The sequence below is a fragment of the Danio rerio genome, chromosome 1 (assembly GCF_049306965.1).
Source record: "Danio rerio strain Tuebingen ecotype United States chromosome 1, GRCz12tu, whole genome shotgun sequence".
Classification (NCBI taxonomy): Eukaryota; Metazoa; Chordata; class Actinopteri; order Cypriniformes; family Danionidae; genus Danio; species Danio rerio.
In genome coordinates, this window is record NC_133176.1 from 47,812,056 (window position 1) to 47,826,024 (window position 13,969).

Consider the following 13,969-nt stretch of genomic DNA (forward strand, 5'->3'; position numbering starts at 1 on the left):
TCTTCTGCCTTGATACCAAGACCCTAGTAAACAGCAACGCAGAGGTGTGCCAGCTTTAAACGGTTACTCGTGGAAAGTTGGCACGTTAGAGCTAGAGAAAGAGCCTAAAGTGTATTCATGTCACCCCACCCGTCAACACATTGGCCTGTGCCAAGGGTAGTGTGGTGTACCAATAGAGTAAACATGTGCTGTAGTACCAAAATATTTACAATATATCACTTAAAGCAATGGTTTACCCAAAAGTATTTATTCTGTCATCATTTACCTCATTTACTTCTTCAAAGCTTAGTTGAGTTTTATTATTCTGTTAAACACAAAAGAAGATATTTTGAAAAATGCTGGTTGGTGGGACCCATTGACTTCTATAGTAGGAAATACAATTATTACAGAAGTCACTATAAATTACAAAATAAAATTCAGTAAAAGTAGATGGGTCCCATCAACCAGTATTCTTCGAAAAACATGTATGTTCAAGAGAAGAAAGAAACTCATGAAGGTTTGAAACCACATCAGGCAGGAAGGATAAATGATTGAATTTTTTTTGGGGTGAAATATGTTTCTATGCTCAGCTGTTTCCATACAAAGTGACCATTTAACTTGGGCACAGATTTGAAATATTACATAAAACATGAGCAGATAAAGCCCTGTTTCCATCCTATGTGTTCAAGTTAATAAAATCCTCACTTCTTAGCAATTGGCATAAAAAATGTATAATATGAATGGACATTTTTGCATTTGAAAAGGAATTGTCTCATTTGATGCATCATAAATGGCTTATGCCTTGCACTGCATATGAGATCCCGTGCAATGAAATTGATTTGTCCAATCCGAAGTCTTGTGTGTTTTGTTGTGCATGGAAGGATTTATTCAGTGAATTTCCATCAGTTTTTATATGTGGACTTGAAATTTGCGTATTTTTATAGCACATTTTTTACAATATTTGTGTATCTTGCCACATTTTTACACAGTAAAACAAATAATTTTTAGACATATTAAATTGTGAATAAGAATTCTGGGAGTTGAAGCAGCTATTGTGTTGCAGACTTTGTCCAAAGAATATAAATAGATAGTGGTTCACTCATTTTGCTAACAAATTCCACACTAAATCAATAGCATTTCATGCTAAGTTCCCCTTTATGCCTTTAAACCTAAATCTTTTATTAAGCCTGTTGAAAAAAAAAGATTGCATTAGTGTATTTGTTTAAATTAGTCAACCTTTAAATGAAAGTTTACAACTTTTTTGTCTGTTTATTTGCTTAAATTACAACTTGTTTTTGTTCCTCTGTCTTGCGATGTTTCAGTCTAAGAGCAGTTTGGAGATGATGGAGAGTCAGTCTGCTGATGCCGAGCCTCCGCCTCCACCTAAACCGGAGCTCAGATACCCGGGATTGTCACGAGGACCTGCCGGACACTCTGAGGGTTAGAGAAAACCAGCATGACAAACCATTAATACCAGTCTGATTTATTTATATACAGCACTGCGCAAAAGCCAACATTAAATCTGTTGTTTTGCTGATGGTATAATGGATATATGTGACCCTTTACCACAAAACCAGTCATAAGTGTCATTTTGTGTAATTGAGATTTATACAGGGTGAATAAATGATCTTTTAGTTGATGTGTGGTTTATTAGGATAGGAGTTAGGTTAGAATTTAAATAATTTTGGTTTAATTGTTGCGTGTAAACTGTTGGAGTGAGACGCTGTTTTACCCGATTTGATCTGCATGTTTTTAGCAATATTGTCTGAATTGATGCAATTGTGAATGTTGAAAAGTACATATAGGTTTTAGTCCATTATGCCATTCCTTCTGGAAAGGACTTCAGTGGTAATAGTTTTAATTTTTAGCATGATAACGATCTGCTAATTGCAGTGAAATCCAATTTCGAGAAAGAAAACGGCTGATGAAAGACAGAGAGTCATGAAATGACCTCCACAGGGTCAAGACCTGAATATTATAGAGGCTGTATGAGATCATCTAGACAGAAAAAGAAAGAAATGACTTTGTAAACCTAAAGAAGAATTCTGGAAAGTGCTAAAAATGCCTGATATTGCACAGCACATTATTTCAGAAAATGTCAGATGACATTAAATGACATTTAAGCTGTGCTTGGTGCTAAGACACATTTAAAAAAGACTTTGTTCGCAACGGAAATGTTGGGCTGTCACTGTTTTGGGTTTTTTGTACATACTTTCTGTTGTTTTTAATAAAAAGACTGATTTTTTATATTTTGTACCAAAGTCTTAGACCAACAAAGCTGGTATAGTGCTTAGAACTTTTGCACAGTGCTGTATATGTAGTCTTAAACATTTATTAATCATGTTTCCATATTCATCTTTTAATTGGTGTTCGTCCACAGTTTCAAAATGAAACCGCAGCGATGTTGTTGTTATAGAATGTTAAATTGTGATTTAGTCTTGTCTCCTTTTTAATATTCAGTTAAATAGGATTTTAGATTTTATATTTAACTAAAGAAGTATGATATTGCACTTGCTTAAATTCAGTATTTGTGATTGCAAAATCCAGCCAAGTATTGTGATTTGTGTGTCAACTGAAAGCTGGTAAAATAATCTTTCCATTAATGTATGATTGGTTAGGATAGAACAATATTTAGCAGAAAAAACATCTATTTGAATGTCTGGATTCTAAGTGTTTAAAAGCAAAATGCAAATATTTAGTAGATCGCCTTTAAAACTGTTCAAATTAATATAATATGCATATTACTAATCTAAAAATGATATATTTATGGTAGGAAGTGTACAAAATATCTTCATGAAACATTTTTACTTGATTTTGTAATGTTTTTTGCTCAAAAGAATGTAAAATTTTGAACCATACAATGTATTTTCGTGCAATTTAAGACTGGCTTTGTGGTCCATGTTTACATACGTGTGTATTTTAAACTCTGTATCTGATCTTTCTTTGTTTGTTTGTTTTGTGCAGAGAGTAGTCTGTTGAATAAAGCTCCACCCACCCCCACCATGTTCAAATACAGGCCTACATACAGCAGTCCGGGCAAGAATCACACTGCCCTCACTCATGCCTATGCCAATCAGGTAAATCTTCTGCCTGCTCATGTATGTGTTGTTTACACAGAGTCCAGAGCTCTACATGTTCACTCATCCTCTATGGTGGTGATTCACTGCATTTAATGAGTTGATGTGTCATCATTCACATTCTTTTGCATGACTGTAATTATTGTTTCCTTTATACCACATATTTTTTTCTTTTTCCTATAACATTTTGTTCAATTCATTTAAATTGTTTTTCCCCTTCCAATTTGGTTCATTCAGTGGCATTCAGTTGAACAGTATCAGTAAGTTTACACTGTACTTTTTCCCCCCTGTGTGTCTGTTTTTATGTGTCATTGGTCTTCTCTTTACCCTAATTTTATCTCTTTTTTAAATGTACACATGCATTAATTTCAATTTAAATGTCTTGTGATGCTCCTAGTATTTATTTAATCAGGTAGTAATTATATGCTCATTTTGATATTTAAAAATGATAAAATATTTAAAGATGTTGACTGCTTTTCCAAAAGGCTACAGCTTATATAAAGAAACATTTGGAACTGGCAAATATGGTCATTCTGAAAACAAGATGATGAATATAATTTATTTAATTATACTCAACACATGTAGCTTTGGAGGTTTGTCAGTTTTGGCTGTACACCATTAGACTGAGATAGATTAGATAAAAAGCATCTTCCAATTTTGATTGATTCTGAAAGACCTGAGGCTTTGTGCGTAAAGTTCTAAAGGTCACATTTTGACAGTGATTTGCTGACACAAAACAGCCACAAATGTCAATTTAAAGATTAATATCTATCTCTTTGCTCTTGTTGATTTGGCTTCCACCACTCAGATGCAAAATCAACCGTGAACTACTGTAAAATCTTTTAGTTGTGATTATAGTCATGTAGTTAAGCCTTATAAACCCTTTTAAAGACTTAAGATGTAGTTCACTCGCAAAGAATATGATAATCGTTTGCTTAATCTAAACCGGAGATGCCTAAACTAGGGCCTTAAGCACAAAGTTGGCCCATGCTAACCTTTGATTTGGCCCGCCATCCCATCTCAGAAGAGAGTAAGAATGATGAGGATTGTTTCGAAATTTTCAATTCAAATTTAATGTCACCCTTTGTATGTTTGTTTTAATGTTAAAATCTAGCTGAAATTAAATGTTTTAATTAAATGATGTAAATTATTCAGATTTTGTTTAAATGGACATACTGTTCCGACAATGCAGAGACTTCGGTGAGCAAATTAAGTCAAAGGCAGATTCTGCTTGACTTATGTATTCATCGTTGAACTCCACTGTGTAATAAATGTGATTGTTTTTTTTTTAATTGCAATAAGTTCTCATTTATTTCCCAGTGATGGGTTGTGGCTGGAAGGGCATCCGCTGCGTAAAAACTTGCTGGATAAGTTGGCGGTTCATTCTGCTGTGGCGACCCCGGATTAATAAAGGGATTAAGCCGACAAGAAAATGAATGAATGAGTTCTCATTTAAGACGTTATACTGCATTAGATAATACAATTAAAAGTAATGTTTTCTATTTTTTTTAAATATTAAGAAAAAAAAATAGCAATGGAAATTACCCATGGCAACTTTAATGTAATGTAGTTTGGTATATTTATCTTTGCCTCATGGCTCTCAATGATATTTGGTTTTTGGCCCCATCATACGAAAAAGTTTGGGCACCTCTGATCTAAACTTTAAGCACAGCCTCCTAAACAGGGAAACAGTCAGTCCCTTTGATCTGTCTGCTGGGATTTAGAATCACATTTACAAGGTTCTGTTTTGATCGTGTTTAGTAGCTAAAAACAAACTGAAAATAACATTTCATAATGTATTTCTGCTCATAAATATGTACCTGTGAGTTAAATAGATTAAACAATGCACAGGTCATCTGTAGTTGGCTTTAATCAGATGTTTGGTTTTAAGTTATGAAGCCGGCATGGTCAAATGTCCGTAGCTTACCTGCTATATATGAGGCCCCAGGGCTTTTCCAACTGCCAGTAAAAACCACAAAGCAAGAAAAGATAACTGATGGGACTTTTACCTTTGTGATGTACCTTGTATATTTAAACACAAGCAAAAGTTCTATTCATTTAAAACTCATGTGAGAAACGACCATGTTTTGCCCTTCCAAGTGCTTCCAAGTTTGTTGCCAATATCTCAGTGTTTCCTGCTTTTCCAAGCTTATCCTCTCTGTCTGTCAAATGCTGTAATGCTGGCTCTTTATTTTAGCAATAGAAAACTTTCCCAAATCATTGTCCCCAGTAGCCCACATGGTCCTTACCATAGGGCTTTCCCTTGATGTCCCTTTTGGGGCGTTCACACCAGATGCAGCTTGCGCGAATAAATTACGGTATCCATGCATGTAGACATTTTGAGTTTACACGCTTCATTTGCACATCAAATTCACTTCACAATAGACAGATTCGTGCCATGAGAGGCGCATCTGTCTGCTAAGTGGCTTCAGTTTTAATGCTAAGGACTGAGATAGATTTTATTGATAGACTAGCTGTGCTTCATATGCTTTAGGAAGGCTGAAAAACAGCATAGATTTGTTCGGGCTGTCTTTGGATCCATTAGATCTTTTAGAGATCCACCCTGCTCTGTGAGTTCATTAACTCCTCCAGAAGCTTTGCCTGGGAAATTCCACCTCGGGACACCAACTACAGATGCTCCGTCATAATCACGCCCCTACTAAAGCAAGCTTCTGATTGGTAAATGCGCCTCGTTCAGATTTTTCAACGCAAGTGATTCGCACAAATCACACGTTACATTTGTCAAATGCCTGAAAGGCTCAGTTTGGGATGTGCTATTCGCTTAATTTGCCTCATTTGTGCGAATAGCGCAGCAAGATATCTGATCTCGTCTTGACTTTACATTTAAATCATTCACGCTCGAGTCTTCATCTGCGTCTGATGTGAACATGCCATTAGAAATTAGCTCTCAGATTTCCCTTGTATCTTTATAAACTCCTCTGCTTGCGTTCTCTCTCTCTCTCTCTCTCTCTCTCTCTCTCTCTCTCTCTCTCTCTCTCTCTCTCTCTCTCTGTGTGCGTCTCTTTCTCTCTGTCTCTCGCTCTCTCTGTAGATGAGTCGTGGGGACAGTCTTAAAGAGTCCTCTTCCTCTCTCCTGCAGTCCAGTCAGCAGCCCGGCTATCGCTCTGAGCCCAGTCTGGATGGGCGCGAGGGGGGAGGAGCAGAGCGAAGCGGGGCCGAGCGAACAGGTGGGGGCCCTGGAGGACCTCCAGGCTCAGGAATCCCAGGCTACTCCCTAGGAGGTCGCTCATATCCCTCCTTTTCTGATCCTACAGTGCTCGCCGAAAGAGCCTCGCGCTCCTCCAGCGTTCGCTCCACACACAACGCCCCGCCATCCGAAGCCACCACCTCCACCAGCTACAAGAGCTTAGCCAATCAGACTCCGCCGCAGGCTGCGAGGAACGGTAGCCTGTCCTACGATAGTCTCCTCACACCTTCCGAAAGCCCCGATTTTGAATCGGCAGCACCAGAGATGTCTCCGGGTCGCCCACGAACGCCTGTAGTTGGATATAGCTCCCCCTTCCTGTCAGCACAAATTGCCCATCAGAGGGAGGCAGAGCTCCACCAGCCGGTGGCCTCTAGCTCCGCCCTCATGGCCTCTCCTCAGCATGCAGTGTTTCTCCGTGGTTCCGGTTCTCCACCCGTTCCCCCTGAGCGCGAGCGGGAGCGCCTGCTGCACGATTCGCAAGCTCAGCACCATCACCACCACCACCATCATCACCACCACCATCGGCCGCCCCGCTTCTCTCGACCCCCTCTGCTCTCTGACTCGGGCCCCCCTCAGCCTTCATACCCCTACCGCACCCGCTCCACCGACACCACCCACCCGCCACGCTCGCCGCACCCCCCGCCGCTGGGCAAGTCTCTGTCGTACTCTAGCGCTGCCGCTGCAGAGATGCAGTACCGCCTGGTCCGCAAAGCCTCGGCCTCGGTTGCGGGAGGGGGCATTCAGGCGCCAAAGTGAGTAACTTCCCCTCCAGCTTACGACGCTCTGCGCAGCCTGCTGCCTCCTTCCTCCTACTCTTCCTCCTCCTCCTCCCAGACTCCTGTGAGTGCCTCTCTTTCACTTCTTTCTTCCTGACGTTTTCTTTCTCGCACCGCTCTGAACTCATTGTGTCTAGGCAGATCTCCAGTGATTCTTATGCTCTCATCAGCTGCTTTCTGCTACCTTGTTTCTTTGTGTTGATTGTTACCAAAGTGCTTTAACATTAATTTGTTGAATATATTGTTATAACAGCTTATGAACAGACAATATTGGTACAATACCCTTTTTTATTAAAAGGGATAGTTCACCTACATTATTTTATTTACTCAGCCCCTGAGCTGAATCTAAACGTTTATGGGTTTCCTTCTTCTCCTGAACACAAAAAAAAAGATGTTCTGAAGAATGTTGGAGACCAGTAGCTTTCACGTTCATAGCAGGAAAACTAGATACTATGGCAAGGCAAGTTTTTTGTAATTTTTTTTATATATAGCACATTTCATACACAGTGGCAATTCAAAGTGCTTTACATTAACAGGAATAAAAGAGACAAATTTAAGAAAATTAAAACAAATAATAAAGGTGATTATAAACCGATTAAAATGTGTTAAAACAAGTTATAAAAGAATAAAAAAGAAAAGAAAGACATTTAGATGTCAATGGCTGCCCGTTTTCTATATTCTTCTAATACAACCATAAAAAAACCAACCTCCAAACTCGAACAGTTTTAGAACAAGTGGAGCATAAGAGATTTTTTGGGATGAACTTTCCTTTTAAGTAGAAATGTGCCAAAATGAAATATAATTGGCTGAAGTGGCAGTGGGCAGGTTAAATGACCAAAACAAAGACAGACGTTCTGGCACATAACGCACATTTTCAAAGCAGAATAACTGACTTCAGCATTGTTTTACAGATAAACATGAATGTTTGCTTGGCATGTTTCTTAAATATCTGCAAGTATATTACAGTATTTTTATGCTTTAGAAGAGTCAATAACTTACATACAGCACCATTAAATACATGAGTTTCCCCAAAAAGCATCGCAAGCTTCAGTGCAAATTGTGAATCTTCTGCTCAGCAGGCCTGCATTTAGTTGATCCAAAATACACAGCATAGCACAGCACAGCAAAAGCATATTTTGATATAAGTGAAAATGGCTTGTGTTTGAATAAATCTTAAATAAGTAATTTACTTATATTATTTTTAATAGACTTTATTCATGTGATTTTAAAGCTGAATTAGCATCATTATTGCAGTCACGCGATGTTTCAGAAATCCTTCAATGCTGATTTATTCTGCAAGAAACATTTATTATTATTAGATAGGCTATTATTATGATCAATTAACAGTTGAGTAATTATATTGTTCAGGACTTTTTGATAAAGAGAGAAAAAATAAATAGTTTTTGTAGAATTGGACCTACACTATACAGTTAAAAAAAAAATTGGTTAGGATTGTATAGAAATGAATAGTTACCACGGATGCTTTAAATGGATAAAGCAGGATAATAAACATATTTATTACAAAAGATTTTAAGGCACATTCCGTGTTTCAGAACTTGCTATTAATCAAAGATGTGAAAGTTGTAAAAATGTAAAAAGATGTAAAAAGATTTCTCAGCATGTTAACAAGTAATTTCTGAAGAATTGACCAGTGTAATACTAAAAAGTTAGCGTTGAAATCACAGCATTATATTAAATTGTACTATGTCTTCAAATATAAAGTAGTTATTTTATATTTTCTGGTGGAAAATGCTATAAATGACAATTATTGTATGTTAAATTTAGATTAATAATTAAAATGTGATCAGTGATTAAACCAATATTCATATTTTACTCAAACCCATGCTTCAAAAATCCCAAAAACAAAACTTTTTCAAGTGGTTTGTTTTATTTTCCTCCATTTTTCATATATATTATACATGCACACACACAAGTATCCAAAAATAGATCTTATGATAAACATCAGAAGAACAAGTTAATGTGTAACGAGCGAACAGATGATTTTAGTATCTAGAAATCTAGTATCTAGATTTTAAAATCTTTCGACGTCATGTTGTTTTTTAAGTCATTACAATGGTGACGTTTGTAGATAAACTAGATACAGAATAAGCCAATCCAATTTCCTCACTGGTAAAATGACTTGATGGATAGATCACAGACAGACAAGAAGCATCATCATGCTGCTCATTATAGAGGTTTAAAAGCCTGCTCATCTTGGAGTTATTAGTCAGCATTTTAAAAAAGCATCAACATTGACCAGAGCAGAGAATGTGTTTTCGTTGCATCTTTCTTGTAGAGAACAAAATGAACTATATTCCATTATCATTGTTTTATATTTTAAGTTTGCATGCAAGCATTATTATTTTAAGTCTAACCAAGGGCCGAGACATTGGCCCTCAATTTTAAGACGTTTCAGTGGCATGCTAATGGTTATAATAAACCTGCTGCACTTGAGTGCTTAAGAAAATGTTTCCTTTCCAAATTGCATGGCAGAGAAATTGAAATTAACTGGCTGTCACGGCTGGATTCGCCACTTCAGCTAAAACTTTATTTTTTTAACTAATTTCTGCTTTGGGAAGTTTTTTTTTAAACTGCCATGCCATCTATTGACCTTATTCTCCGCAAACGAGTGGGCGCTGCCATTTGAATCTTTTTGGCACGAGACTTCCGGTCTCATTCACTTCCATTCATTTTTAGACATTAAAAACTGCTCGTTTCGCTGTTTGATGTTGCAAACTGATATTTCCTTGTTATATTATTCTACTTGGTCTCTATAGTCATGCAAACATTTGTTTGTAGAGTAAGTAGTTTGACCGTTCTCTGCCATTTATTATTCCTAGTCATTTCTCCCATAGGCGACTGAAACGGATGTTCTAAGACAGTCGTGAAAACAGGCGCAATTCCGCATTTTAAAATAAGGTCAATATAATACATCTTTGTCACTAGCCTGTGTTAAAGGGTTGGTTAACCCTGAAACGAAAATTGTTATTAATTACTCACCCTCATGACGTTCCTTTCATTCATCTTCAGAACACAGATGAAGATTATTTACTTTATTTTGGAGAGCTCTCTCATCTCATATATAGTGCAAAAATAAAAATGATTTCTTTGGAAAGGAAAGCTTATCTTTCTCCACATTTATGTTACAGCCTTATTTCAAAATGAATTAAATAAATTTATTTCCTCAAAATTCTACACACAATGCCCCATAATGACAATGTGAAAAGTGATTTGTTTGGAATTGTTGAAAATGTATTAAAAAAAAAAAACTGAATCAGCACAAGTACAAAAGTATTCTCAGCCTTTGCTCAATACTTTATTGATGCACCTTTGGCAGCAATTACAGCCTCAAGTCTTTTTGAATATGATGCCACAAGCTTGGCACACCTGTGTTTGGGAGTTTTTTGCCTGTTCCTCTTTGCTGTACCCCTCAAGCTTTATTAGGTTGGATGGGAAGTAGCTGTGTACAGCCATTTTTAGATCTCTCCAGAGATGTTTAATAGGATTTAGGTCTGGGCTCTGGCTGGGCCACTTATGGACATTCATCGAGTTGTTGTGAAGCTACTCCATTGATATTTTGGAGGTGTGCTTTGGGTCATTGTCCTGCTGAAAGATGAACCGTCGCCCCAGTGTGAGGTCAAGAGCACTCTGAAGCAGGTTTTCATTCAGGATGTCTCTGTATATTGCTGCATTCATCTGTCCCTCTATCCTGACTAGTCTTTCAGTAACTGCTGCTGAAAAACATCCCTGCAACATGATGCTGCCTCCACCATGCTTCACTGTAGGGATGGTATTAGCCTGGTGATGAGCGGTGCCTGGTTTTCCCCAAATGTAACGTCTGGCATTTACTCCAAAGAGTTCAATTTTAGTCTCATCAGACCAGAGAATTTTGTTGGTTATGGTCTGAGAGTCCTTCGGATGCCTTATGGCAAATTCCAGGCAGCGAGTGTCTTCCGTCTGGCCACTCTACCATACAAGCCTGATTGGTGGATTGCTGCACAGATGGTTGTCCTTCTGTAAGGTTCTCCTCTCTCCACAGAAGAACACTGGAGTTCAGAGAGAGTGACCATCGGGTTATTGATCAACTCTCTGACTAAGGCTCTTCTCCCCCGATCACTCAGCTTAGATGGCCGGCTTTCTCTAGGAGGAGTCTTGGTAATTTCAAACATCTTCCGCTGCAACATCTTTCGATGATGGAGGCCACTGTGCTCATTGGAACTTTCAGAGCAGCGGAAATTTTTCTGTCACCTTCCCCAGCCTTGTGCCTCAGACAATCCTGTCTCGGAGGTCTACAGACAATTCCTTTGTCTTCATGCTTGGTTTGGGCTTTGACATGCACTGTCAACCCTGGGAACTTATATAGACAGGTGTATGCCTTTTCAAATCATGTCCAATCAACTGAACTCACCACAGGTGAACTCCAATGAAGCTGCTGAAACATCTCAAGAATGTACCTGAGCTCAATTTAGAGCTTCATGGCAAAGGCTGTGAATACTTGTGTACATGTGATTTTTCAGGTTTTTTATTTGTAATAAATTTGCAATAATTAAAAAAAATATATATTTTTTCACATTGTCATTATTAATCCATTTTAAAATAAGGCTGTAACATAAAAAATGTGAAGAAGTTAAGTGAATACTTTCTGCATGCACTGTATATACTGCATTACTACAGGTCTACTACATTTATTTACTGCCAACTCTTTACACAACTCTTTGACTTTTCTGATTTTGACTTTAATGCAGTGTATGATTTGCACATTTTGTGAAGCTGCTTTGGAAAGATAATTATTGTGAAAAGTGCTATACAAGTAAAGTTATTTGAGATTTAGGGGGGAAACTGGTATTAGGATTTCTTTAATATATATTTTTGTTTTATTATATTTTCATTTATATGATATAACATTTTAATTTGAAACAAAAAAAGTCTTTCCGTTGATTTGATCAATCTAGTGGAGCATTGCTGATCATTTCTGACCTCAAATGTTGGAACAGTAATGCTCATATATAGGTCTTTCTCTAATTTCTCAGTTTCTCTCCATTTTTCTTGACTTAGGGACGAGATTCAGATGAAGTCGTATAGTCGGACAAACGGGCAGCCAAAGCCTTCTTCCACCCCCTCATCCCCCACTCATCCCATCAGCGTGTCCACTCGCCCAGGCCAGGCACATTCCAGTGCCGGCTCTTCCCAGAGTCCCGCGCACAAGCCTGGAGGTGGCGTGAAGAAGGTGACCGGTGTCGGAGGGACCACTTACGAGATCTCCGTGTGACAGACGAGCCACAGACTCATTTCTTCACCATAGCAGAGAAAAGAATAATAATAACTGCGCACCAGACTTTTATTGGTGGCCGTGCAAATGTTAGGAAATCATTGCTGACCAGCAGGTATTGGTTGGATTTGACATGGAGGAAGAGGAGGAGGAGGAAGAGCAGGGAGCTACTCATTCATTCATTCACCGTCACGTGATCGGACTTCAAGACTTACACATAAGGAGCTGGAAGACCAAGTCAACGTGACGGCAAAGGACCGGATTGCCTTCAAAACATTTCAAGTACATAAGAAAAAAAAAGGAAGAGATTTTTATCTGACGTAAATGTGTAAATTGTTCTGTATAGAGAAAAAAATGGTCGCTGTTTTTGTTTTGTTTTCAAAGAGTGGAATTTGATTTTTACCAAAAGGGGACCTGTGGCATCCAGTAGCCGTTTCAGACCACTGTGATTGGCATGCGACAATGTTGCGTCCGTATCCAATCAGCGCTAGGGAAGCAAAACGCTAGGAAAATAAGAAAGCAAATGCATTATTTAAATGACCGCAGCCTTTTCAAATCTAGTGTTTTCAGAGCAATGGCCTTGGAAATTCAAGGAGGAAACGTGTTTTTATTTAATTTTTAAAGTGTTATTTTATATGACTTTATAAATAGTTATTGATAAGATCAAACAATGTTTTTGTTTTTCTACAAAGGCTGATATTTGTTCTCGATGGGCTTTTATCTAATCATATAGATGGATGAAGAACTGTTGGTCGCTCTAAAAACGAAAGTTGCTCATAACACACACACACTCCAAAAAAAATAATTATTTGACATGGAGGAGCCCCATCTTTGGCTCGTATTTCAAATTGTATCTTGTAGACATTGATTGTCTGCCTCTTAGGCTATTTCTTTTTTTAATACATGAGGGGCAAATCTCATCAGTGGCCTTGACTAGCCAGCCATGTAGGATTTACACCACCAGGATGCTGGAGACCATATCAGTGCCCTCTGATTGGACGACAGTTCAGCCAATCAGTGGACGTTAGCTGTCGAATCAGAAAGCCTTTTATTATTAATATTATTATTTAATGCTTACCTATCACTTTTAGAAAAAGATTGTGACATTTTGCCGTCATTTCAATCATCGTCTGTCTCGTCTTTTAGATCAGGGCTGGCCAATCAGGGGACAGAAGATTTAATTTTATTTGTGAGCAGTTCATTCATAGGATTTTTTTTTTCTTTTTTGGATCACAAAGATTAACTGAGGGGAAAGAAAGAAAGAGAAGAAAGTGTACTGTATAGTTCAGTGTGAGTGAACATGGTTGTGAATATGTGTATGCGCGCGTGTGTGTGTGTGTGTGTGTTTGAGCATTGGTAATAAACTCTTTATAAATGACTTGTCTTTCTGACTTTTGTTTGGCCTTTGTCATCACTATTTTCTTTCTGTTTTGCTTTATTTTCTCTATTCATTTAGTTGTTTCATATATATAACCTCAAATCAGAAAAGGTTTGGACAGTATGGAAAACACAAATTGTGATTTCTAAATTTACTTTGACTTGTATTTCATTGCAGACAATACAACAAACATTGCAACACGTTTCAAAAAAGGTGGAACAGTAAAGCATTTAGCACTTTGTAATGTTTAATTGTTCACAACAATTAAAAAGATGTTTAGGG

General features: G+C 37.8%; 1 protein-coding gene across 14 annotated transcripts in view; it reads left to right on the forward strand.

The window, feature by feature from the left end:
• The window catches only part of zdhhc5a (zDHHC palmitoyltransferase 5a), a 42,908-nt gene extending 29,221 nt beyond the window's left edge, over positions 1-13,687 (forward strand). For 2 of the 14 annotated variants that reach the window (XM_068220632.1, NM_001039640.1), the window contains 4 exons: positions 1,302-1,419; positions 2,944-3,056; positions 6,157-7,016; positions 12,096-13,687. In XM_068220632.1, coding sequence (XP_068076733.1) covers positions 1,302-1,419; positions 2,944-3,056; positions 6,157-7,016; positions 12,096-12,309 — 1,305 coding nt within the window. In that variant the 3' untranslated portion in view covers positions 12,310-13,687. Of the gene's footprint in view, positions 1-1,301; positions 1,420-2,943; positions 3,057-3,293; positions 3,317-6,108; positions 7,105-12,095 lie in introns of those variants that run through there. The other 12 variants (XR_012402550.1, XR_012402551.1, XR_012402548.1 and 9 more) reach the window with 12 other exon arrangements.
• Positions 13,688-13,969: the final 282 nt, after the last annotated feature.